The sequence below is a fragment of the Gallus gallus genome, chromosome 3 (genome assembly GCF_016699485.2).
Source record: "Gallus gallus isolate bGalGal1 chromosome 3, bGalGal1.mat.broiler.GRCg7b, whole genome shotgun sequence".
Taxonomy (NCBI): domain Eukaryota; kingdom Metazoa; phylum Chordata; class Aves; order Galliformes; family Phasianidae; genus Gallus; species Gallus gallus.
Window position 1 is genome coordinate 74,793,984 of NC_052534.1, and position 27,699 is coordinate 74,821,682.

Below are 27,699 nucleotides of genomic sequence, written 5' to 3' on the forward strand. Positions count from 1 at the left end.
GATTCCAAAAAGATAAACTGAGAGGCTACCAAGACGTACCTTCAACGAAATCAAATAAGAGTTCATTTGATTTAGGGGGATTCGGTAGGTTTAAAAAAAATTGAATTTGAATATCATTACCGTAATTTAGAGCTACAAGTTTAGTATAACACAAAAGGATTATACATTGATGTGACTTTTAAAAACACTTTTTATTTCAAGTGGGATGGAATAATACGAATATTCTCTGCTGACAATATTGACCTAATTCTACTCAATTTGAATTAGAGTAAATTTAATTCTTTGCAGGTTACAAGGTGTTTGGCTCTTAAGTGCCAATGATAGTTTAAGCTTTTACCATTTTAAAAATTTGCCTGATTTTTAAATCTGTTGAAGAAATATATTTTACTCCACATGCTGAGTATATTATAGAGAAGTTTCTGCAGGCCTGATTCCTTTCTTTTAACAATTCTAACCATTGAAACAGGGTGATCCTGGCCGTTTGAGTTTACCACCATCTCGTGGGAGCAGTGTGGAGAGCTTGTCAGATGTTCGTGGGCGACCTCAGTCAGCCCTTGTTTCAGGAGAAGCCAAAAGGATGAGTGCTGACATGTCCGAAATGGAAGCAAGAATACCTTCTACCACAGGTAAAATTATGTCTGGGGGGTAGAGTAAGGAACTGGTAGGAAGGAAGATTGTTTAAAATAAATAAATAAATATGAAAAGAGAAAAAAATAAAGTCTTACAAAAGGTTAATAAAATTAGACATGAAAATATTTTAATTTTTCATGTAATCATTCTCATCCTTTATTAGCTGAGGTGGAATATTGTACATTTAGCTGCAAGGCAGGTACTTTAATTAGGTACTTCTAAGGTCACAGAAGAGATTAATTCTGTTCAATTAGATTATCACCTTTCTAAAATCATGCTGAGACTTTTAAGTATCAGTCCTATTCCAAATGCACAAGCTTTTTCTTTGCACCTATCTTAATTATCTCTAAAATAACATTTTATCTGCAGTTATTCCTCTAATATATAAAAATGGATAGTTGGTTTTAACAGTCAGCATGTTCCCAAATAAGTTTTAAAATCCACTTTGACATATTTCAGAAGGATAAGCGTATTTTATTCATCAGATGAACGCAACATAATATCTTTTGTTTAAAAAGTAAACTGGCTTCAAGTGCTTTGCTTCAGGTAGCCATTAACTGTTGTATCTAAATACTGAGTCTGTGAGTGCATTGGAAGTTATGGATAAGCATAAATACGTATTTTTATGGTGAAAACAATCTTCAGTCTTCCCAGAAGATCAATTTAATAAAAATCTTTATACTTGGCAAACACTTTCTTGTCTCTCTTCTTCATCAAAGATATTGTCTGTTGATCTATGCAAACCTCAATTATTAAGTTTGACATCTGAAATTTTTTTAATGGTATATAACCATAGAGTTAATTAGCAGACAAAATTACTTTGGTTTGTTCAGGGTTATTTAGTTGATATAGTATTTTTCCACAAATCTGATAATTAGGGTAATGGAAGAAACCATTAAGAAATAAGGAAATATCATATTCTGACTCTTTTCAACCATGACTATTTTTGTTCTTCATTGTATAATGGTTTTTCTAAGATCCTGTTTTGCTAAATACTGAAGATATTCATGGGATAATGTTATCTTGCCCTAAATGCTTTTACTTTTATGTACTTATCTTAAAGCTTTACTCCAAAATTTTGTCTTTTGTATTGTCAGTCTTTGACTGATTGACTGTGTAGCACTTCACCCTGAATATATATAAAAGGTTTCCTAACACAGAAGGCAACTATGTACTTACCTGATAATAATAACATGTTTTTATTTTAAAACGTCAGGACTCACCCTCTAAAGTCAATGTAAGGTTTTGACATTAGTGGAGATAACTGTGGCCTTCCTTTGTGTGAGTTTTTAATTTTCCTGGTTTGTCTTCCATAAGTACACTGTTCTGAATAGTAATTGTTATTTTAGAACATTGTAAGGATTTTTTTGTTGTTCTTATGACTATAAGGTTTCTTTTTCTTGACACAAGAATATGTTGAATATTCTGGAGTTCTGTGTTTTGGTTTGGTTTGTTTTTTTTTGTGTGTGGGTTGTTGGGGTTTTTTGTTTGTTTTCTTTTTTTTTTTAGTTATTTCAGGCAGTAACTGACCACTAGAAATCAGGTCAAAACTATCTGGCCATACCTTTCTCAAAAAGAGCTGAAACAACGCTGTGTTGTTTTTGCTTTCTTTTTTAATGCTGTTAACTTTGTGGCAGAAATAATACGCTGTAAACTGAAATAGAACTGTGGCTGGATGAGAATCAGGCTGTTGTTAAGCATAGATAAAGTCAAGAATATTTAATCTTCTTGTTCTGCCTATTGCTAGATTTGGGTGTTAAGAGTAAATTGTGTAATACGCACCACCATTTCACATTAAGTTTGAGATAAATTTGCTGCAATGTTCTATCTTTAGGAGCTGTATTTGGGCTTTTCTCTAAATGGGAACTATTTACCTGTAACTACGCAAGTGGCAAAATAAAAATAAAATAAAAAGGTTTTATTGCAAAGTATACGATGTTTCTTGAACATCCTTCAGGAATGAAGACATTAGAGGTGATAGCCACTTTTTAAAACAAAAAAAATCTTCACTAGTAGGGCAAAATAATGGAAGGCAGGAACAGTTGTCTAATGTAGTAACAGTAAGCATTTTTCAGGGACAGATTACCTTTGCTTTAACAGGAGATGATTCAAAGAAAAAAGTATCCAACTTTTAATCTTGTCCATAAAATAGTTTGTGCCCAGCATTAGAGAGGAAGTGTAAAATAAGTTCAGGCAATCAAGACTTTACTCTGAATATACAGGTGATCTGAAACAATTTAATTTATTCTCTGTTTGGATAATTACATTTGGTTTTCCCTTCTTTGTTGCCGTGCTGCTTTCTGTGTTTGACTTTTGTGTTGCTAACTATAACTAATTAAACAGTGTTGTATTGACGGCTAGTTCTGCATTTTTGCTTTTTAACAGTTGCTTTACTATGTGTAAGCATGTGTGAAAGGCAATGCAGTTTATTCTGCATGAAATATTTTTGCATGAACTACAGTTTAACAAAATTTATGAAAAATGCAGTATGACAAATTTAATAATTTTGCTATTGCCTTTTTAGTGTTTTGCATGTGTATTGTATGTGTGTATTTTTTCAGCCTATTCCAAGCCTAAACGAGGCCATCGTAAAACTGCTTCATTTGGCAACATTCTGGATGTCCCTGAGATCATCATACCAGGTATCGCAGACCAGGTGAACGGGTCAGTTGGTTAAGATGCTGGAATAATGATCAGACTGCTAAAAAATACTTCTTGCTCCAGCTGCACTTGAACAGACCTAGAAATATCCCAGTGCATTTTTTAATTGTCTCAGTAAATAGGAGCATGATGTTTCAGTACTAACTTTCTCTTATCAGTAAAGGATGTGATCTTCTTGGTCTAACTTACTTTTAGTAATTAAGGGCTTTTTCCTTTATGACCTTGACATTACATTCTCGTTATAGGGCAGGCATTATTTTATTACAGTGCTTCATTTGGCAAAAATGAACCTCAGTTGAAAAATTCCCATCTAGATTTTTACAGTGCCCTCATGTGCGCAATGTTTAAGCACCCATTTCTAATCTAATCAAATATTAGTAGAACAAAAGACTTAAATGCACTATATACAGAACTTCAAATTTGTGTAATGCTTGTGATTAAACAGGATTCAAGCTTAATCTGTAGTTTTTATATTTGACTACATTTTTCTAGATGTAAAATGCATTTGCATTAGTATTTCTCTTGTGTTTAACATAAGGCAAACTGAAATAGTTAGGATAGGCTTCTGATAGGAAGAGAATCAGCATATTCAGCACCTTAGCAGGTATTTTCTGTTGAGACTCATCTATTTCATATTTATATTCAGTAGGAAATAATATATTTTCCTTTCCCATCTTCCCTCCTATTTCCTTTCATGTTTCTCAAAGACTAAAAATAAGTTCAATCAATCCCAAACTGTGATAGGTATACCATGATTAGGATACCAGTCACCTCAAAATTATTTGTTAGGTGATGCAAGTAATAGTATATGTTGCTAATCAAAAGATCCATTAAAAACTTTGGACCTCAACTCTAAATTTGTGTCATCTGAGGAAGCTTCCTTATAAATATTGAGGTTTTTTGTATTTTAAAATTGAATACAGAAGATACAGTTCTGTGCAAAAGCTTTAAATAACTTTATTGAAGTGTACGTATAAAAATACAGTATGTCAAAATGTGGCTTCCAGGGAAAAACTGCACAATTGATGAAAATAAAACCTATTTGGCACTGAAACTAGCAGATCAGACAGAATGTTTACTAGTATTCCACTGTAGTTTTCAAACACTCCTGGCCTTCTGTGATGCGAAGGAAATCTTGAGATAGCAAGGAAAGAGAAGGTGAAGCTACATTCTGAAAAGATCTGTCAAGTTTTACAATGTCAACAAGTGATGGAAGCCCAGCAAGTTTGCTCTAAAAGTTAACTAGGCACCTGTTGTCTGCACGTACCGTCTGTCTGCTTCAAAAAAAGCTTTGAATCTTTTAGAGAAGAATAATTAAAAGGTCAGTGAAACAATATATCATGTGGCTTTCCCAAAGTAGATTGTGCCAAACACATCAGATACCTTTTTGAGGTTTTGCTTATTTAGGCAAAGGAAGTCACTTAGATACCCTTCACCTGAACTATTTTAATTGAACTTGACAAGACTGGAATTCTAAGGTAAATTTGGAACAAATAAAAGAGAAATAGCAACCTGTAGAAATGAAATATGGGACTTCATTTCAAATAAAATATAGGTTTGGAGCAACTATATCAATGAATTTTCTCAGAGTTTACTCTTAAGGCACTTGATAAGCCCCAAGTGAGTGATGAAGTGTTATCAGGAGTGACAAAAAGGAGGATTCAAATATTGTGTAGGATGAATTGTGGTATGATGAAGGGTGATTGGTGGACAGAAATAGAGTAAAATTTAGAGTCATATACTGAGGGACCAGTAGTAAGAATTTCTTTTAATTATGAAGAGAATTCATTAGTGGATTGCAAAGCACCATAGCAGATGCATAAATATTAATCCTAGGCAGTTTAAGCAACTAATTTAAAGTAGCTGTTAATATATATATATTATATATATATATATATATATAATATATATATATATATAATCTGTCTATTTATAAGTGATAAATAGATACCAGTCTTTAGGATTCACTTTGAAAATAATATTTCCAGAATAGATTAGAAAGAACAAGGGGAAATGGTTTCAAACTAAAAGAGGGGAGATTTAGATTGTACATATAAGGAATATGTTTTTTTTATTATATGGATGGCACTGGAACAGCTTGCCCAAAAAGTTGGTGGAAGCTCCATCCTTGGAGACATTCAAGGTTAGGATGGTCATGGCTCTGAGCAACCTTGTCTAGCTGTAGATGTCCCTGTTCATACAATTCTATGATTCTAATGCTAATTTATGGGTCGTTGTTGAGGTCTGATCAGGAAATCAACATAGTACTCTGGGCAGCCAGAGAAGTATGTTGAGCCAATCATATGTACACTCTGAAATAGTAACAAGAAAAGCTACTAGAATAGTATGATGAGTGTGAAGAAGAAAGTGAAAGAGCATGGCTTTTTTAGTCCTCAGAGTGAAAGCTGAGAAATGAGTAATTATTTTCTGTAGATGAATTTGCAGCTAAAGACTAGGAAAAGAGAACTGCTCAAGCTAAAAGGCACAGCACTGGCACTAAGGCAAAGGGTGTAACTATGCAGATGTCTGGGCTGCATAATAAAAGGTTTCAAATAGTCAGAACAGCTTCCTGGTAAGAATCACGGTGCCAGGTAAAAAGAACATGTCCCTAGCTCTATTAAAATAGAGCTTAATCATTACGTGACAGAGATGGAGCCAGCTGCTCAGTAAACTAACTATATTTATCTGTATCCTTAAAGCAGTTTCTCAAAAGGATCTTGCCCTGTTTTTAGGACAGTATAACGTGGCCTCACATTATGTGTTTCTCACCACGTTCCCTTCCTTACTCCTTCAGTACATGGCTTTCAATCCTATCCTCTTGACACTTTTCCTCTTCCAGTGACACGTCCAAACTCCCCAGAGTGGCACCACTGTCTAAATCCCACCCTATTATGTTCCCCAGCACTTCTGCACGTACCCAGCTCCTCCAGCCTTCCCTGGGCATGTCCATCCGTGGGAAGAGAGCACTGACACTGTCCACATTGTTGCTGGCCTGCTGCTGAGTACATGGCAAAGCAGCTGCTTCCTGCAGAGGGGAGGGGTGGGCAGGCGTGTTACCGTGAGTCAGCTGCTTCGGGGCAGGGCTATTTTAGAAGCATGAGTACTACATCTGCCATCACTGGGTTGTTTGGTTTTTTTTATAATGGGTTTTGCCTTGGTCGCTTTTCATCTGTGAACTGATTGTGATAGTAAGGTCATAAAATATATTTTTTTATCGGTTGATGATTACATGTTTGAAGAAGTGGAATTTGCTCTTCTTCCTAAAAATTTTCCAATAGCTGTAAATAAACTTACTTTCATTTAAGATGCTATTTCATTATTGGTTTACAAAAATAAAAACTGAAAATGATAGATCAGCAAGTTCCATTCGCAAATGGATTTTCAGTGGTGATAGACTGCAACCAGATAGCCAGGTGGAGTATCCCTTTCTGTCACTTGATATGCAGTATAGTATGGATAATAGGCACCAACATCTCCATCTAGTTGTTTTTTTCTTGTTTATATATGAGAAATAAAAATCCTTACAAGTACGAAAGGCTTAAATAACCGTATGTTTAAAGAAAAAACTAAAATCCAGTTATAGTTTGTCATATGATTAAGGAGAGTAACCCAAACACCTTCTGTATAGTAACCAGTCCAGAAGCATCTGACAAAATATAGTTTGAAGTACAGCCTTTTCTTCACTGGCAATGTTAAACAGCTTATGCATATAGCATACATGCATTTGGCTTTCTAATTTTGTCATGTAAAGCTCTGTGCCAGAGCATTAAAGTAATTTTATAACATTGGCTCTGCATGCACGATTACTCAAGATAGACACATTTTGTTAAGTATCTTTAGAAAATGTATGAGAATCATAGATGCTTTAGCTTGTAATTTTTCCATCTAACTTTTAAAACCAGTATAGGTCAGAAATCCTACTTTTGTCTCTCTAGATCACTTCATGATTCTGGATTCTAGATGAATGTCTTAAATTCCTTGAAATGTCTTCTAACACTAGTAAATTTACTAACTGCCTTGTACTGTAAGGGATATTTGGTTCTTTGTGTGTAAGGAAAGCACTTGAAAGTACTGTACATGAATAAGGATGGGAGAACATGATAATGGAGGAACCAAGAGATAAATTACCTACCACAAAATCAGAGAGTACTCAAGTGAGTTTGAAAGCAGGAGTGGGAGACCTGGAAGAAGAGCAAGAGTGAGTTTGCACTTGGCTGGAAGGATACAAACAAAATACTTCTGCCTTAATGAGAGGAAAACAAGCAGCATGTATGCTTGTGTAAGTGTAAAAGGAGACAGCGAACATCTGCTATAGGGAAGGGAGAGAACTGCATGGCTGCTCTGGATTTTTGAGGGTTGTTCAAAAGCCTTATCAGAAAGCTGTGTCATTTGCTGTACTGCAGTATGTGGAGTGGCACATACCAGAAGTTTTCTGTACCTTTTGAATTTCATTGTAGGAAATAACTGTGTGAATTTTTTATTATTATTATTATTATTTTTTTAGGGCAAGAAGTATATTTGGGATATTTGTGGGGAGAGATTAATAAGAAATATTGGAGTGGGGTGGAGGGAGTGGATTGAGGAAGGAGAATACAAGGAGTGAAGTGAGAATGAGACAAGAATGAGAATAAAATAGAGAGAAGGATGGAAGAGCTGGAGGAAGAAGTAGGAAAACACAAATAGAAAAAAGGAAATGAGTGGAAGAGAATTGTTGTATACCTTACCAATGCAAATACTTCATGAACAAATTTTAAGTTCCTATTTATATGAAATGCTTTGTGGCATCAAACTCATTTGAGATCATAATGATTGCTTCAGTTTTTCTCTCTGGTATTTCAGCAATTAATGTTACTTTCCTATGAGCATCTTTTTGCTCTTTCCTCTTCTCTTTTCTTACTCTCCTCAGTTCTTTTTGCTTTCATTTTGCCCATTTAGTTTGTATACTCATATGTTATTAAACAGTACAGAACTTGAATATTTCAGCAGTCGTAGCTCTCTCATATGCAAACTATGTGTACTAAGAAAAGTTGAAAGCACAAGTCCCCAGATACTGCATGGAATTTCTACAAATATATTACAGTAATTGCTTGAAATGACATATGATTTTGTGGGTCTATTTCCCTTTTAGTGCAATAAATTAAATAGAAGTCTTTCATCATTCCAGGTGGCGATCAGGCACTCAGATCTCTTTTCACTAAAACTCTCAAAACAGATGTGTAATTGGATGCTCATTAATTTCTAATCTTAAAGTCCTGTAAATTGTTAAAATCCTGACATCGAACATCAAGCTACTGTAGACTAACTTCTGCACATTTACATCATGATTAGTTTTATGGTGAGGAAAAATTAGGAGTTTTAAATGGATGTAGAGGTGAAACATGTTAAGAACTGAAAAGGGAAAGAAGACATAAAGAGGTATCTGTGATTTCAAATAAAAATGTGTTGTATTTTTTCAATTGAAATTTGTCTTGAATCTGGAGCAATAAGTATTTGTTGATTTGTAGTCTATTTCTGCTTTGTCTAAGCTATTTGCCAGATGTCTGCAGCAGTTACACTAATTAAAATGGCATTGCCTAGTAGAGCTTGCTCTTCTCTCATGCTACTAACTCAAAGATATTTCATTTGAAGGTATTCATTTATTACAACACAGTAGTTTTGGCCCCTCCTTCTACCCCTCTTCAAAGCATTTTCTTTTCTTGCACCCCACCCTGATTATTTTAACTTTTTGGCAGCCATGTTCTAATGTTTCAGCAACACATGTGCCGGCTTCTTTAAATTCACAAATGTTGCTAATCTGAAATGAGAATTTCAGATATTTTTGCAAGCTTATTTCAGCAGAGCTAATTTTAGAACAGTGTTGTTGAATGAAACGTGCACATAATTTTGTGTCAGTCATGGGTGGATCATCTGTATCTTGAATATTGAGATCAGCTGTGACAGCCAGATGAAGTATCTACTATGCATAGTTCTATTAAATGTGTAATTGTGTTTGTAAATGGCCAGTTCATGAATAAATTCACTGCAAATGAATAAGATCAAAAATCTGATATAGATTCGTCATTCACTCAATCTCTAGTATCTTAGTAGAAATATATTAAACATAATATAGTCCCGATGCTTAGGTAAGTATATACTTCCTCTGAATTTCAGAAGCAAAAGACCAGGACCTTGAAAAAGCTGTGACATAGATTCTTTTGTAGTCAGAGCAAAGACTACAAGACTTTTCATAGACTTCTCATTCTGAAACCCTTGATTTTCTGATATGCCTCTTTCTCATAGAGCTTCTTAGAAATATGAGAACATAAAATGTCATGTCACGTTGGTAAAGTGACACTAAGAGTTCTCTTTGGGTGCTCTATGCTAATGTATTCCTACATGCAGTAGTAACTATTTAAGAATTTAAATCGTGATTCCATTAAATGTATTGATTATTATTGCATATATAGTCTTATATTTTTGTAGTAACACTTATGAATTAAAATTTGCTCATCAAGATAGGCAGGGAAGTAGTACTGAAATGATGCTGAATAAGTATCTAAAAGGTTAAAAAATGATTAGGTGCCTGTTAAAGGACTTAGAGTTGGGCTGGCTGCTGAATTCATTGTTGATGGGTTAGGGGCTGCCGCTGCTGTAGTACATGTTTGAGATGCTACCCTCGAGTAGAAAAGTTACGTAATGCAGATCAAGAATTTTGAGCATTGTCAGCTGTTACTCAGAATGTTTTAGTGTTTCCTTTTGGACAGCTGACCTGCTCTCAAGAGACAATATAAACAATTACAGCAATAAAAATCAAAGTAGTCGGGGAAATTCCATTGCATAATCTCCATTACTTTTGAGGAGACTTTGTTTCCCAGTAATGTCTTTGAGTGTCACTGTTAGAATTTAAACTGTTTTATGTAGCTGTCACAAGTGGATAATTGCTAACAGGTGGAAGGAGAAAAGGAAGATTACTGCACTATGTTCAGTAGGTTAATAGCAAGATGTGGTTTAGCTGAACTGTCTCCTTTTCACAGTTCTTAGAGGATGAGAATGGGACATAGTTTCCTTCATCTGAAGGTGAAAAAGTGCTTTCACTTTGACCAGAAGGAAGTACTCTCACTTATTGGTTTTAGTGACGGAAACGAAACACAGGCAGAAGTCCTTGCTATGTTACTTGAGCATACCACAGAGCGACAGGTTAAAGCTGGCAGCATGTTATCTTTGCAGTCTAGCTTTTAGAAATCCCCATAACGTAACGCACTTGAAATAGATGTCGTCATCAGCTCCTGCCCCGAGTCCTAAGCCTGTTTAAATACATGTGTCAGAAGATGGTGGAGTGGAGTGCAGCAGCTATTCATGTGGTAGGAGTGGTTGTTGTATTACGGGATACTTTTTGTTGACAGGCCAGCATGTTTTGAGTTAAAATTCTGCAGCTGTCTCTCTCTCCCCCTCTCTCCCTTTCTCTCTGTGGATTTGTACAAATTCCAAGCTCCTCTGCAACAGTCTCACCCTTCTTATTTTGTTCGGAATAGATTTCACTGTTTTGTTTTTGTTTTGTTTTGTTTTGTTTTCCCAGCAGGAAACGGACAGCAGAGGCGCAGATCCATTCAAGATCTTACTGTTGCTGGAACAGAGTCCAGTCAGGTAAGCTCTTTCTCATCCCTTCATTATGTTTCAATAAAGTCAGTGCTGTATGCATATAGGGGAACTGAGCTGCAAATCTTCGCTTTTTATGCTTATGTAAAAATGATATGGAGGCTCGACAGAATGCAATGTCATTTGCAGTGTGTTTAAATTAGATACCATGAGGATAATCTATGAATGAGCTCTAGATGACAAGTGATTTCTCTATGGCTCATCCAATATTTATAATTTTTATGTACAAACAGTTTACGTGTACCACTTAATTTGGCTCAGATGTTATGTCAGAAAGACTTTTCACCTCATTCTGTATAGAAAACAATTGAAATAACTGCTTATAATTGTCTGAAGCAGTTAGACATATATTAGACTCACATACTGCATAAAAATAAAAGTACATAAATGTTATGTGTATTTATTTATTAATGAATCTCTATACCCTAAACGTACCTTACAGTGCTATCTCTCATTCCTTGTGAAAGTTTTACAAGAAGGAGCTACCACAAAGATATTTTACAGAAAAATATGACTATCTCAATAAGATGCTTTATAATTTAATAGCTTTGTAGATGGTATTATAAGTGCCATGGTAACAGACAGTGTTATGCTATATAGAGCTGAAATTAAACTAAGAAGATCTTAAAAGAGAAAAGTACAGCTAACGCTTCATTCAAATTTGGTTTTTTTTGTGTGTGTTTTAATTGTTACCAGGCCCGCTGAAGTGATTCAGAGAGGGCATTTTATCACTAGTGTGAATTAGGAATTTTTAGGTACCTATTATTATTTGTATGTTTGGCAAATGAGAGCTTAACATGTTCATCAGGTTAATCAGGTTTCCATATTAAACAACCTACTGCAATAATCTAAAATAGGTGGTAATTTTAGGGGTGTGCGGTTATCAGGGAGATCAACATTTGATCCTTCTTTAATTCTGTAGAATGTGATAGTCACAGAAATCTCATCAATCCCCTAGATATTATTAGTAGAATTTGCTACATACATCTATCAGAAAATAATGAAATAACTTTTAAATACATTTCAATATCTTCTAAGAAGGCAGAAAGAAATGAATCTGCAAAATATAATAAACACATAGGTTAGCCTATTTGGTTAACAGTAGAACCAAAATTATGTAAGACTTGAGGAAAAAAAAGTTACAGTGCAACATTTATATCAAATTGCACTGTTTGATCTATGAATGTATTTAATTATAAATTGTTCATACACTTCATTTTAATGAATGACTAATATCTGAACATAGAATTTTCAATTTACTTGAAATATTAATAACTTTTATAAAACCTTTATTTGAAAAACTGCTTGTGTAGACATTGTAGGTAAATTGTCCTTTTGACCGGAAGGATATAGAAAATTTTTGTTTACCTCACTCTAGTTTCTGTTGTGAGTCTGTAGAAGTACCAGAATAGCATTTTACCCTTTTTCCTTCTGATAGCATACATCTTGGAAATGTAAGTGGCAGTATTAAAATTACCTGCATTTTTTATCTTGCAGTTTTGGGAAATGTAAAGATAAGACCTTAGCAGGCATGAGAAATGTTCTTTGTAAGAGCTTTATGCACTGGCCATATAAATAAATCATGAATTTTCAACTGTGTTTTGTGTGCGAGAGAAAAAACTGGAAAAGATAGCTGAAACTAGTGCTAACTTTTGACTTATGTATATATGTGTATTCTAAAAAAAAAAAAAAGCAGTAAATTAATAAGAAAGCAAGCACAACATAATACTTAAGATTGTCCTGCATAGGTTTCTATAAGCTCTGGATTTTGCTATCTAAATGTTTATTTAAAATCTTGAACAGCTATCTATATAAGGAACCTACTAGCCAAAGCAGAAAAAACATCTGCAACTAGTGTAGCTCTGGTCAGTTTATAGCATCTCCCTACATGCACCATACCCTATATAGGTTATCTTCACTAATTTGAAAATCCCCCTCCCTCTCTCTCTCTTCGTTGCAAACATCCTTCTTTCCTGCATACCATTCTCCCTTAAACCCACCCTTTGGCATAAGCTTCTTCATTGAGCTGCCATAGCACTGTGTGCTTCCACTCCCATACCCAGACCTTTTAAGCCCCAACCCCACTCAAAATTGTGCTGTAGTTTTTGTTTGTTCGTTTTTTCTTATTTAAAACTATTTGGTTAGTAAAGCTGATCAGAAATCACAATCATAATAGACATGTTTTTTTTCTGGAAATAGCCAACGTGAATATAAATTTATTCTGCAGTCTTTTGCAGTTTGTTTTTATCAAAGTTTTTCCTACTCAGAATGGATTTTTTTGTTGAGGTGGAGGAAAACACAGGACAAGCATACTGAAGTTTGCAGTACTTGTGGAAGGGTAGACCAAGGCTTATGAGTCCCTGCTTAGCTTTGGTTGTTTTAATCTGAAATTGTTGTAAGTTTCGTAATTTCTCTCTGTGTGTATTGCGTAGAATTCTTGGAGTGGTTTTGATTATGATTATTTTTTTTTTAATTGTGTTCAGAGTCTTAAGACATTTTTCAGTAATGCCTGAGTACTGGTACTATCAAAACATCAGACAGTAATAGCGCTTTACTACTCTGTTGACCCTTTTACACTAAGACCTTAGATAGGAAAATGTACTACAACAAAGTTTCTCAGTTGCTGAACCAGCCATTGGAGGGGCTTGCTGATGAGAACCTATGTATCAAGTCACAGGACTTGGTGAAAAGTCATATGCTCTACTGCTTGGTGACCTTAGGCTGGACTTCAAGTTACATGAGCAGCACTGATGTAACCTTGTTCCTGTAGTTATATTCTGCAATCCCATCTGTTTCCATCCATATATTGTGATGGCCTACTCATTTTTCCAGGTCATTTTTTTTTTTCACTGAGCTGATCATTTTAAGACCTCATTGAACTATGATGTCTGTGGCTGCCCATTAACTACTGTTCTTTCCTAAACACCTTTGTAAAACAGAAATAGATGTGCACTGAAGTGCAGCCACAAAAAGCTTAGAAAGGCTTGATGGAGCACAAAAATCCTGCTGCTTAAACTGAATAGTCTCCTTGGAAAAATTTAGTAATTTGTACAAATAGATTTGGAATGCATTTGGCATAATTATTAAAGAACTGCAGATTGCAATTAGATAGACAATGAGATACCCATGCCTCCACCTGTGTTTTTTATTCGGTAGTTTTGGTATATCATCCTTTACAGTGCCATCGTGGTATCAGAAATACCTCTTAAACTTTTTTTCTTTCTGACAGTTCTTGCTGAGCCTTAATAATTCCTAGTTTACTTTGAAGTGGGAAAAAAATTATGCATGTATTGTATTGAACAATTGAGAAGCAAGGTCTGAGTGTACATACCCACACGTGCACAAGTCAAGTGTGAGAATCTGTGGGAGCTGAGGCTGTACAGATGAATCATTCCGTCCATGAGACTGTGCAATTGGTCACAGATGCACATTTTTATTTTCTCCTACTTTGTAGGGCGATAAAACCCACAGAAGATGAGGAGAAAGGGCTAGTGCCACTGGCTTCTATAAGTCTGGTTTCCTGCTTAAATTAAACTTGAAAAAATTGTGCAGTTCCTAGAGGGGGAATTATACCTCAGAGCAAGCCAGGTTATCAAAACTGTAAGCCTTTGAGAAATGGAAACTGAGAAACTAAAAAACTAGTGTGACTTTGGCCACCTGACAAAGATACAATCGTAGAATACCTTAAGTTAGAAGGGACCCACAAGGATCACTGATTCCAACTTCCAACTCCCCACAGCACCACTCAAGACTCAAACCCTATGTCTGAGAGCACTGTCCAAATATTTCTTGAGCTCTGGCAGCTTGAGGCCCTGAGCACTGCCCTGGGCAGCCTTTTCCAGGGCCTGACCACCATCTGATGAAGAACCTTTTCCTGATATCAACCTGATACACTGACACAGCTCCATGCTGTTCCTTCAGGCCCTGCTGCTGTCATCAGAGAGCAGAGCACAGTACTGCCCCTCCACTCCCTATGAGGAGCTGCAGACCACCTTCAGCCTACTCTGCTCTGGGCTGAACAAACCAGGGGACCACACCTGCTCCTCATATGTCTTCTCCTATAGATCCTTTACCATCTTTGTAGCACTCCTTAGGACGCTTTCTAATAATTTTGTGTCCTTTTTGTACTGTGGCACCCAAAGCTGCACGCAGTGCTCAAGTTGAGGCTTCACCAGAGCAATGTAAAGAAGGACAATCATAGAATCAAATAAAGGTTTGAGTTGGCATCTAGTTTCAGCCCCCAGCTATAGGCAGAGACACCTCCCTTTAGACCAGGTTGCTCAAAGCCCCATCCAACCTGGCCTTGAATGCCTCCAGAGTGGGATCATTCACAGCCTCTCTAGACAATCTGTTCCAGTGTCTCATCACCCTCACAGTGAAGAATTTCTCCCTAATATCTAGTCTAAATCTACCCTCTTTTTCAGTTCAAAGCCATTTCCCCTCGTCCTGTTGTTACACGCCCTTGTAAAGTCCCTCCCCAGCTTTCCTGTAGGTCCCCCTTTAGGCTGCCCTTCCCTCAACCAGCTAGCAATACCATGCTTGATGCATCCCAAGATATGTTGGCCCAGTATAAGGGTAACCCTACAAAAAGTTTGTTTGGCATACTGTGATGTCTGGAGGAGGCAAGGATGAAAGGAGATCCGTGAAGGAGTGACAGGAACTGACTGCTGAAGAGCAGCCACTGGCTTACCTTCAGAGAGGCTGATGTCAGGGAAGGTGGCTGCAGTCTAGTGTTACGCCAGGAAAGCTGAAGTATCTTACTCAGCACACTCAAACACTGTAATCTAACGTGTTCAGATTTGGGAACTTCTCTTGGGTTTTTGTGATGCTTTCTAAGTATGCTTCAGATAAAAATCCTTCACTCCTATTTCAAGTATCTTATAGATCTAAACAATCTGGTACAGCATGCAATGCAGTGTAGCATAGCTTGCAATTTAGCTTGCTAGTGTACTTCTCAGGTCCCCTTTGCTACAACCTAAATACTCAACAAATTTGTGTTTGTTTTAAAGTCTTACGCTTCACTATAAAAGATCGTTCTATCTTCTTGTGCGTGTTTATCATTCATATCTGAGCACATTGCCAGTGAACAGCAGGCTTCCTAATGGCAACAAAGACTTCAACACAAAAGCTTTTTCAAAATTTCTAATGCAGTCATCCTGATAGTATCATCCCATTGGATTATTTCTACAATAGTTTCTGGCTACTAACATAAAACATTAAATGGTTAATAACAAGGAAACTACTCCTCTTCATGTTGCTTATCATGCCTCTGTCAAAGAAGGAATGCACAGCTAATGGATAAATTTCCATCCCAGATTGGCAGTTCCTTTGTTCTTAATAGAGTTTCACATCACTCTATGAATTTATTTCCCTTGATATGGCAGAAAACACTCAGATATGAGTTTCCTCAGCATCTGAAGGCTGAAATCATTTGAAGAAAATGAGATCGCTTAAGCAAATACTTAAGGGCATTTCAAATAATTTCAGTTTTTAACAACTATTTCTACTGAAGCTGTGTACTTTGCAAACATTTTTCCATTGCATAAGCAAGCAAAACCAAAGTGTTCAGGGTTGGCACAGAGACAGTGATAACTGCTTCAAAATAAGGTTTGCATATGAAACAATTTTTAAAGCTCTGAGAAGGTAATAATTGAGCCGTGTTTCTGACTTCCCTGTTTTACCCAGTGGACTTAAATTATTGTTCTTTTAAAGATGTTTCATTTTAGAAAGTATGGGCATTTACTGTTATAGGTCTCATGTGTGCTGTTTAATAGCGTGTTTTGCTAGCCTCTTAAACTGAAGCAATTACCGGAGAAACACATTGTAAGGCAGTTGAAATAATGGGTATTTCGGTGTAGAAGCTTGCTACTCTTCGGATTGTATTTTGACTGACTGAAATCCTGCCTTTAAAAATTAATTTAAGATATGATACTTGGAAATCGGAGTCATAAAGACCTGCAGCTTCCAGGTAATGTGCATTTGAGTGCTTCTTTTGAAAAACAGGGACAGCTAGTTAATCATTTCATTGACAGTGCACCATAATGAAAATAATTTTCTTTTAATAGCATTTTTTCATTTGACATAAGTGTTTTCCTGCAAAACATGGTGGGGTCTGTACTTTTAAGTATTTTACTGTGTTTATTTTGTGTCAGTGAGAAGATACATGAAATACAGTAGTACATATTGTAAATTGGAATTCTGAAAGAGAAGTTAGGTAGAGTAATGATATTAGTATGAGTTTCTGTGCTTTAGTAAACAGAAGGATTTAAACAGTCAGGCTTTCTATTAATACAGAATTTTGCTTTGGTTTTTAATTTGCTTTGAAGGAGAGAATTCCCTCAATTTCTAATTTAGTTTAATCAATTGTTTAAATGGATTGCTTTGATTAAACACTTTTTCATGTTTTCTGAGGATTAATCATTTAAGTTCCGAGTCAACATAGGGATCACAATAAAAAACGTAGATTAATACTTTGCAGTGAAGTGCAATTACTAAAGTTCATTCCTTCATTTGAATGTTATTGATGCTTAATCAATGAATGCAGAAATAAAACTTCTTTATTTTACAGAGCTGATGGAATTCACTGAACAACATTATGAGAACTGCTATGTGTAGCATAGTGCTGTTATATAAAGATTTTTAATGCATTGTTCAACAGTCCTTTTCATTATGTTGAATAGCAAAATGGCATCCTTTTTATATGGTAAAGAGGAAGAAGAGATGATGATGAAATCCCTGCAATACATGTAAAGTGTATGAAGCTGTCAGGAAAGCTTTCAGGGTAAAAGGTTCGCAAGAGGTCAGGAGGAATATATGTTAAGGTTTCTTCACATTGATTTTTTTATTTTAATACCCTTTTGTAAAATAAATGTTTTGAAAAATCTTCTCTTAACTTTCCTTGTCACTTTGTTTTCTGTTATCATTTCAGGAGAGTAGAAACAGCAGTAGATCATCTAGTCCTAGTGTGAGAATGATCACTACCTCGGGACCAACCTCTGAAAAGCCAACTCGTAATCCATGGACACCTGATGATGCAGGTAGTTCATTAGTTAAACATTTTAGAATAGAACCAATTGATTATGGTATAGGGTATATGCCTACGTATAGAATTAGGCAGTGAAAGTGACAGTTCATTTTAATGCTGCGTAGGTTAAATCGTTTTACTATTGCTTTGTTTTCGACATCAGCTATGAAAACTTCTTATAAAGATAGTGTTAAATTACATAAACTTGTAGGAATTATGCTTGTTACAAAGTATTGTACATATGCAGTGATGCAATTATTTAACAAAGATCTTTGAGCACCAGTTTTGGTTATAATGTGTTATTGTGGAGTGAGGGGAATGGACATCTTGCAGCGTTTTAGTGTTGTGCATTTGTATTATGAATGCACAGATAAAGCTTTCATTGCTCTGACTTCTGGAAAGAAATGCTACTTAGGTGAGTACCAGCTGGAATACATTAATTTATTTTTTTTTTAATCTATGTGTTGAAATTTTGCTCATGCACAATGTGCACACAAAATTTACTGTTCTTAAATGAACTAATCTAAGTAATCTACTATAGCATCACTGTTCTTTTGTTGTGAAAGATGATTAAGACTATACAAAATAACTGAATTTGGTCTTAAAGATAATAATGCATGCCATCATGTGAAGAACCAATACTAGACTGCATGGAAATGATGGATCCCTGCAAATTCCTTTTTAGAATATAAATAAGATTTACATTTTCGTTACCAGAATGTACTGGAATGTTGAATCTTAGGCTTAAAGTCAAGACTTAAACAATTCTATGATTCTTGATTCTATGATTTCATAGTGCTTTAAATTCTGAAACCTTTTACTTGTGATCTGTTTCATCTTTGGCTGATCAGATTCTGTCATTCTTTTCCTGTAACCAACTGCAAAATGGAAATTCACATATGGACTGATTTTGTGCCAGCATATATATATATGCGTACTTGTATTTTACCAAATATAAGGTGATTCTGAATGTAAGATGTGTACTTCTTTCCCCTGACTTAGTGGGAGGAGAGCAGCATACTCTTGTACTTTGCCTCTTTGCTTTCTTCTTTCTGTCCATTATCACTTTCAATAACCACACACTATGCCTAGTAATATACAACTGCCAAAGCCCTTGCTTTCCACCATAGCCCACCCTTTGCCTTCCTTTGTGCTTCCAAGTTGCTTTGGACAGTGAGCATTTACAGGAATTGCTGTTTGACATGGAAGCAATCTCTTACCATTAGTTAAATAGACAGTTTGCTGGGAACCAAAAGTTGCTTATTTTATGCCAGCACAGTGGCAGTTTGTCCTAAATATTTAGCCTTAAATGCAGCATATCACTGGAGCTGAAGCTAGGTCTATTACTTGGTGACTTTCCTGCTCACAGAAATCGCTCACCTTATACTCAGGTAAATACAGAATGTACCATGTGTATTCTTTCGTATTAGTTTTATGCAGTCCATAAACAAAGGTTTACGTTTTTAAACAGATAAATCAGTTTTCTATAAAAGAGAGTGCATTATTAAGTAAATGAGGCAAAGTGATAAAATAAGGACGCAGCCAAATCTGATCAATCACAGGAAAAGTTACAGCTCTGTGACACATGACCAGAAGCTCAGGAATGTAATCTGAAGTTTTCTGCATGCATTGATGTATTTGAAGCATTGCAATAACTCCCTTGCTGTAGCAGTATTCCATATATGGCAGTAGTCAAATGCAGGGAAGGCCTTTAATATTGTTCTTATCTAAGACACTGTGGTGATTAAGTCTCTCTGATTTTTTGTTTTGTTTTGTTATTTTTATTTATTTTTACCACCTTCTAGTTTCCTTACAAGCATAGACTTAACCACTTTTTCTCCATTCCCACCCTCTTATTTCTGTTTCCTTTTGAAGCTGCTCTTGGAGATAGCGTAGTCTTTGAGGGCAACACCTTAGTTTCTCTACCACGACTACTCTGTGGCAGGTGCTTTTGGGGTATGGGTAAGCAGCCCCTTTTTTTTCCCACCTACCCTCCTCCATATAATTCTCTAGTAGCAATAATGCAGCTGTAAAATCAGTAGTTTTTCAATGTGTCTTTACTCCTATGTCTCTTAAAGCTTAACAGTAAATTTGTGATCCCCAAATTCTGGGCTTCCAAAAGATGCAACCTATAAGAATTGAGAACCATGTTAAATATACAGTGAAAGAACTAGAGAAAGCCAGAGCAAATACAGTGTAAGAAGAGAGCAGCCAGACCCAGGAGGTAGGCTGAATATTGGGTTCCTTGCTGTCCACAAAGTGTCTCTACAGAGCAAAGGAGATGGATGCCCTAGAGCATGTTTTGAGGAAGATACTTAAACTCCTCACCAGGAGTTGTTTCAATACTGAGCAGGAGGTTGTGCTTTTTTTACTTTGGCCGAGTTGGTTTGCACAGCTTCTAATTTTAAAATCATTAGATGCATGGCTGGCTGGCTGATCCTTCATAAACAAGAATGAAATGGCAATTTTTTTTATAAACAGAGAACGTGATGACAAACTGTGCAAAAATCGTATTTTTAAAGACTGTATGCTGATAAATGACTTCTAGAAATATAGGATGATCACCTTAATCTTTATTTCTTCTTGATATGGTAGACCATAATTTTGAAGTTCTTAACTTTATTGGGAAAAAAAAAAATCACCTGCCTTGGGACTGGAACACTGCTATTTTCATTTGCCTTTCCATCTTCAGATTGTGTATTGTGAAACGATGTAGCATTATGGTTTTTGTCCTATAAAAATAGAACTCCATTTAAAAATGCATTAAAATTTAATTGTTATTTTTGTTACAGAGACCAATGGGTCAGATAACTCCATCCCAATGGCATATCTTACATTAGATCATCAGTTACAGGTAACAAACATATGCTTTGTTAGGTGATTTGTTTCACATCTTGTTCTAATGTGTGAATTTGAGACTGCAAAAGATAGAGTGCCACATATTTACCTGTGTTTATATTCTGTCTAACTTTTGACGAAGGCTAAAAACAAGTATATTATGTAATCTGAGATTGGTTGACTCAGATTTGATGAAGCTATTAAAAACAGGCTCTGGGAAACATGAGCCGTAAAACCAAATGTAATCTGAGTGACTGTCAAAGTAAGACATTCTTTGCTTGAGTTTTACTGAATCAAATTGTTGCATTCACTGTATTTGTTACGTGCGCGATTAAAAACTACTTTGATTTTTGTACCTTTTAATGAAGAGACTGTCAGATTAATAACTGCAGATTCTCCAGTTTGAGTTGACTTTGACATCAGTGCAGTAAGATTTTCCAGAGCATGGTTTAACACTTATTTTTAAAAGCTTACTGTTTTTTAAAAGATGTTATAAATACTCTGTGGAGACGTTCTAACATGCTGTACACTGAGATATCAGTTCATTAGTTTTTAACATGTCTGATTTATTTTCAGCCTCTAGCACCATGCCCGAACTCCAAAGAATCTATGGCTGTGTTTGAACAGCACTGCAAAATGGCACAAGAATATATGAAAGTTCAGACAGAAATTGCATTGCTGTTGCAGAGGAAGTAAGTGATCTGTGACTGCTATTTCAGGCTTTACAAAGTAAAATTTCATAGACGATGATCATTTTTCAGGCCTAATCTCTTAGAAATACTGAACTGCTTTCCACAGGTGAGATATTCAGAGAGGTAACTAAAGTTTTAATCAATATCTAGGCTTTTCTTCTGGACAAGTCCACCTTAAAGTTTATGGGACATCTTTATATGTACCATAGTAGTTATGTTGTTTGTATAATCACAAATAAAAGATCTGGACTGTTGAGGAACCTTGGAATTTTATTTCACTCACTGTACAGTAAAAGACTTTAAATTGCATTATAGAATTTTAGGTAATAGCTCAATATTACTTATTTAGTAGTTAGTTTTTATGTTATATCCAACTTTTGTCAATCAAGTCAATCAGTATTTTGTCTATCAGTATTACCAAGACACATATCATGTTTTTCTAGTAGGAGTTTAGGACCTCATACATGAAAGCCATTATGTACTTTTTTATGCTGTACGTGTATACGTGAAGAAACTGCTTGGATGTACTGTTGGATTGGAACCAAAGTTATTGCTGATTCATTATGTCCGTTTGCAGTGCATTCTGTTGTGTTTTGCTTCTCATCATTTCTGTTTCCTTGTGCTGGGAGGCAGTTCTTAGAGGTCATAAACGCTTAATAAACCAAGTAACCAGCTTGCTACCCACCAGGGTCTAAGCCACTGCAGGCAAAGTGTTGTGTAAGAGCAGCTTGCTTTGGTGTTTGTGGAATAGCTGAAGAACAAAAGTGTGTATAAACAATGTATATTCACTTCTGACTTAGCATCTTGAGAACATTTTTTTTTCCAAGTGCGGTTAGAATTTACATAGCTCATGAAGAAATGCTGAAACTGGAGTGAAGGTCTTAATTTTGTTTTTATTTCCATTGTCCCTGAGGACTGATTGGCAATATAAAAATGGGCTTCTGTTTCAAAATTAATTCTTACCCTTCGATTTCTCCTTTTTCTTTTTTTCCCCATACTGGATGTATATAGATTTCTCCACGGTTGTTTTTTCTTAATCAGAACATAATTACCCTTAGGAGTGAAACAAAAAATAGTACTGTGATTGATGTATTTAATGTTGTTTGAGGTAATAATTATTCTATAAAGGTTGAACTAATAAAATTTCTTTAACTGTAATTACCACCCATATGGCAACAATTAATTAACAACATGAACTTTCTCCTCTGCTATTTTGTTGCTAGATTACAGTTGGCAGCTTGCCTTCTTGTCACCTCATAAACAAATAGTAAACCAAACTGCATTCTATTTAGCTACATCCATTTTGTAGGATAATTTTAGCAAGTTTATCAGTACATTTGTTCCTCTAAAATTGTTGCTTTAAAAACGTATTGTATCCTTACTGCATTAAGTGAAATAACAGCTACAAAAATAATCTGCTTAATTTTGCTTTCCACTGCTTTAAAATGTACAGCTCAAAGTGCAAAACAGCATTTCAATGCAAAGTTGCCAGTTACTGTGGTGTTTTCCCAAAGATCAAAAAAAAAAAAAAAAACCCAAAACTTTAGCATGAATGATGTTATAAGGGCATGTAAAGCACAGAATACTGTTCTTACTGCTTTGGACTTTCATGATGAAATCTTAACTGAACCGCTCAGATAATTCCAAATGTGGTTTTGTTTTAATGTTGTCTATAAATAATTAGGATACTGGGGGAAAAAAAAACACAACCTTATGTTTTGTGGAAAATTGCATTACAGAAATAATACAGATACAATTGTAGAGAGTATGTTCCTCTAACAATGGCTGCTAAAAGACATTTTAGATGATTATTGCATAAGTTAGCTCAAGTAACTATTGGAAAAATGTTCTGCCTGATTCTGCTTTCCACAGCTTTATGAAGGTCAGTTCCAAATAGAAAACAGCAAAACAGCATTTCACTAAAAACTTATCTAAATTATTGCAGTTTTGCCTCTTAAGTTGCTTAACTGCATTGTTAAATGTACATATACTTAAGCAAAACTGGGGTTAAATTTATAAATTTCTCTGTGGATACTTAGATGTTCTACACCTGAAAGCTATTATTAAAAGGACAATAGTAGAGACTGAGGCTGCTTTCCAGCTGTTTTAATGTTTAAATGTGGATTTGATTTGGAAGAGAATTTCTCCCCAGACAGTAGTAAAGAATAAGATTTTTGTCAACTTAATTTTTTGCACAAAATGTCAACAGACTGATAATCCAACAAGTATTTGAGACATATGAGGTCATCTTAAGGGACATGGTTTACTGGGCGTGGTGGGAACGGGTTAATGGCTGGACTTGATGATCTTAGAGGTCTTCTCCAAACTTAACAATTCCTTGATTCTGTGATGCATTTCTGCTCAAATGGATGTAGATTAAAACTGATGGCTTTTTTTGTTGTTGTTGTTTTTTGTTTTTCTTACTGTAGGCAAGAATTAATAGCAGAACTGGACCAGGATGAAAAAGACCAGCAAAATACATCCCGTCTGGTACAAGAACATAAAAAGCTGTTAGATGAAAATAAAAGTCTCTCAACTTATTATCAGCAATGCAAAAAACAATTAGAGGTCATCAGAAATCAGCAACAGAAACGGCCAGGCACATCATGATTTCCTGGGACCTTTCAAATGAAAAAAAATATGCACAGAAAAGACTGATTTTTTTTTTTAATTGTTATTATTATCCCTTATTATGACAACTCATGAGTGTTAGCTTCTCGGTGTGATCTGTATTTGTCTGCTACACTTAACATCATTTAATATTTCCTTTTCCTACAGTGGACATCTGATTCAACAGGTTAATGAGATAAGGTGAGAAAACAGTGACTTGAATTAACCAACAGCCCTCAGTATAAAGCGAGAACAATGGCTGTATGCATGCTCCTTGTGTGAAGGCTAGCCTAACAAGTGTTAAAGTGGCTGCTAAATTGTAAGATCTTGGTTTTAGTTTTTGGTGTTACCTCGATAAGAGCAAAACAAAAACTTTCCTGTTTAAGAATGGCTTTGTTCCAGTGTCTCATCTCAAACAAATTTGTCATTATTATTTTCAGGACGTAAACATGCACCAAGCTGCAGAGGTGATGTTGGCTGACCAGTGTAATTCATGATCCATTAGTGATGCCTTTTATCTGTAGTCGTAGTGTATTTTTTCCACCTGCAAAATGGTAGTCAAACTGATGCCAACATCCTTGGTTCAGTGCTTGATAGCCCTGCATTTTGACTAATATATTTGTTGTAATCTTGCATTCATAAAATATTTGAAGTAAAACACTGTATTTTCTTTACTTTCTTGGGGGGAATTACATACAGTTTCATGTAGCTACTGGGCAGAAGTTATGAAAGTGATTCACTGGGTAAAATTGATCCCTTGTTTAGAAGAAACAAAAATGTGCAAAAATGTGTTTTAAGCCTTTAAAGCTTTTTGTATCTGAAGCATTCTTAAAATGAAATTCAGAAGGCAAATTAACATAATTTTAAATACTCCCTTCCTACCACTTCACGTGAATTTTTTTCTTTACAACTTATTTGCTGAACACTTGCCATAAATGCAAATAAGTTTGTTCTGGATAGGAAGAAAAAGGCTTGGGGAAATGAATTTATTTTAAATGGCAAATTATGAAATGCAATTGAGTATGAAACTGTGGAAGTTGTTAAGAAAATGAGGGAAAAGGCTTAGATCTCCATCAGGAACCTCAGTTGTTTCACTCATTTGAGCATAGCTCAAAGGAAGTCCATCTCAGAATGCCTGCTGCTGCCTTTGTGAAAGAAGAATTGCATTTAATGAACTCAAGCAGAATATGTAATGATCAGTGTCGTTATTTATCATTATTACATGGGAGAAAACAACTACAACTACTTGTTTACATTGCACATTGATTATTTGGTCTACAAGTTAACTTTTGACTGGTACTGAAATTAGATATTTCTAAATAGAGTAGAAAATGAGTCCTTATATGAGCTCTTGGCACACTCAGGTGTCAGCAGGGCTTTAACAACATTATTTTGCAGAAGGAAAATAAAAATTTGAAATTTAGCTGCTGAGCCCTCAAAATATGAGAGGTAATATGAACTTCGGTTTAGGCTTATTTCAAATTAATAGTTATTTATGGGAACCCACGAGCAGAACTTAGAAGAATGGTAGAAATATCACAGTATTTTCCCCTTCCTGCATACCTGATAATAAACATCAATACTCTTCTGCTTATCTGTGAACAACAAAAATGACCAACAGTTTACTGAACAGTGTCACTCTATCTTGAAAATGAATCTGCTGTTGGCAAACTTTTAGGAGTAAGAAACATGTCTCACTTTTACTTAAATAAAGGAAGGGCTATCATTCCCAAAACCTTACCAGATAATTTGATTAGTTAGATGAAACTGATATTGGGATCAACTTAAGGGCACACATATTTATAGTAAAATGTAATTGGTGGAGAAAATAACTGTAGTATTAGGAATAGCACAAGTTATCCAAAGCATTGCTGTTCACATACATCTGTCCATCTACCAAAATGGACTCACTCCGTGCTCAACAGCTTGCTTAACACATGCTTAAGCATCGAGTAGAGCACATAAATACTAATGCTTGACTTGAGATGCGTGGTAGATGATTGCACACACAAAATCATTTCCCAGAACAGTTTTTACCTGGTTGCCTCATCATAAAACAGATTTGCTTAAAATAAATTGATATTGTATACAAAAAGTCAATTTATGGCGATGTTTGAATAATGAAAGTGAAAACAATGCTGGCCTCATGGTACGTAATACAAAAGTCAGTTCTAACAGTAGCTTTTGACTTTTCAGAGTTTACATTAAAAAGAATCTCACATCAGTGCTGTGCTATTGCCGCACTGTTGATCTCGGCTCCATTCAACAGCTGGGTTATAGTGCTGTTCTTGTAATTTACAAGGGGAACTTTAAGTTTGGCCTTTGGCTTTCAAATTGTCCCTTTCTTAAATGCACCATTTTTTTTTTTTAATTATTTGCCTATATTTTTCAGTGAAGTGCTCTGTGTGGCAAAATTTGTGTATATAAAAAAAAAAAAAAAAAAACACCCAAAAAATGGTAGAACATGACAATTTGGGCTATGAAGAGTTTAATAGCTTAACTTTCTAGTGACCGATACTATTTTCATAAGGCTCTTGTTTTAAAGTTGTTTACAAATGTACTTTTCTTCTTCTGTTAAACTATCTGGAGTGTTCAGGAGGTTTTTCATGTACACTTTTGTCCGGTTAAAGCCATTCTACTGGTAATGGAGGTGACACATCTAGTTTTGTCCGGGCAGTGCCTTCTAGGAAAGGTAACAGGCTCTGCTTTTTGTTCAAGTATGTGTTCTGTAAGATACTGTGTAACTGAAAGTATGCTTCTGTACACTGTGCAGTTCTACCAAAAAATGCTTTTTTTTAGGCTTGTTTGGTTTTGTTTTGATGTTTTCTTTTTTTCTGATGAGAAGCTGAAGATTGTAATTCAAAACTTGTATATAAAATGGTGAATGATTTCATATGATTCAGGAATGAGCAGTGTGGCTTTCTGCTACAGGGTTTTAATATTTTATTAGGAATCTCATTAATAAAAGCTGTGCAACTTCCACAAACAGGTAATAACGCTCTTGCCAGGGCATCCTTGATCTCTGCTGGAATCCCACCCTGGGTGGGGGATGATCACCACACAGTTGTTCCCGCCACCGAAAGAGAATTCTTCTGTTATGAGCTCTTCCCTTCCTGTGTGCAGAAGTGGGGCGTGGGATGAATATTCCTGGTCATAGCTGACTATTGAGATATTTTAAGAATGCCACATCTTTCATGCTGGTTCTATGAAAAGATGAGAGCTCTTCTTGTGTTGTTCTTACAGATTCCTTTCCCTGGTATTTCTCTGTCCTATTTGTAATGGATTTTATTGTCCGAGAGCTTCCTTTGACATATCACAAGTGGATGCAACCTTTAACCGTCTCCTTGCCTGTGAAGAACACAAAATCTTGCCTCAGATCAGTTCTGAGCTGTTTTGAACAATTTGACCACTACAGGGGTGCATTTGACCCCTCAGAATACCACTCGAGGAGAATAATCTTGGAAAGAAAATAATATTCTAAGTACACATTTATGCGTCGTTTTATCTGCTTAACGTGTATAGATATGGAGAGTTGCATCCAATCTGAATTTTTACATTTATTTTTATTTCCAAAACCTGCTGAGCTGAGGGAGGTAAGCTTTCTGTAGA

At 35.5% G+C, this 27,699-nt stretch overlaps 1 protein-coding gene across 15 annotated transcripts in view; it reads left to right on the forward strand.

The window, feature by feature from the left end:
* Positions 1-26,988, forward strand: part of MAP3K7 (mitogen-activated protein kinase kinase kinase 7) — a 50,782-nt gene extending 23,794 nt beyond the window's left edge. For 2 of the 15 annotated variants that reach the window (XM_040697832.2, XM_040697836.1), the window contains 9 exons: positions 467-626; positions 3,192-3,272; positions 10,847-10,914; positions 17,855-17,963; positions 18,321-18,365; positions 19,826-19,912; positions 20,743-20,804; positions 21,365-21,480; positions 23,910-26,988. In XM_040697832.2, the coding sequence (XP_040553766.1) occupies positions 467-626; positions 3,192-3,272; positions 10,847-10,914; positions 17,855-17,963; positions 18,321-18,365; positions 19,826-19,912; positions 20,743-20,804; positions 21,365-21,480; positions 23,910-24,090 (909 nt within the window). In that variant the 3' untranslated portion in view covers positions 24,091-26,988. Of the gene's footprint in view, positions 1-466; positions 627-3,191; positions 3,273-10,588; positions 10,632-10,846; positions 10,915-17,854; positions 17,964-18,320; positions 18,366-19,825; positions 19,913-20,742; positions 20,805-21,364; positions 21,481-23,909 lie in introns of those variants that run through there. The other 13 variants (XM_040697833.2, XM_015284678.4, XM_015284686.4 and 10 more) reach the window with 13 other exon arrangements.
* The last annotated feature ends 711 nt before the right edge of the window (positions 26,989-27,699 follow it).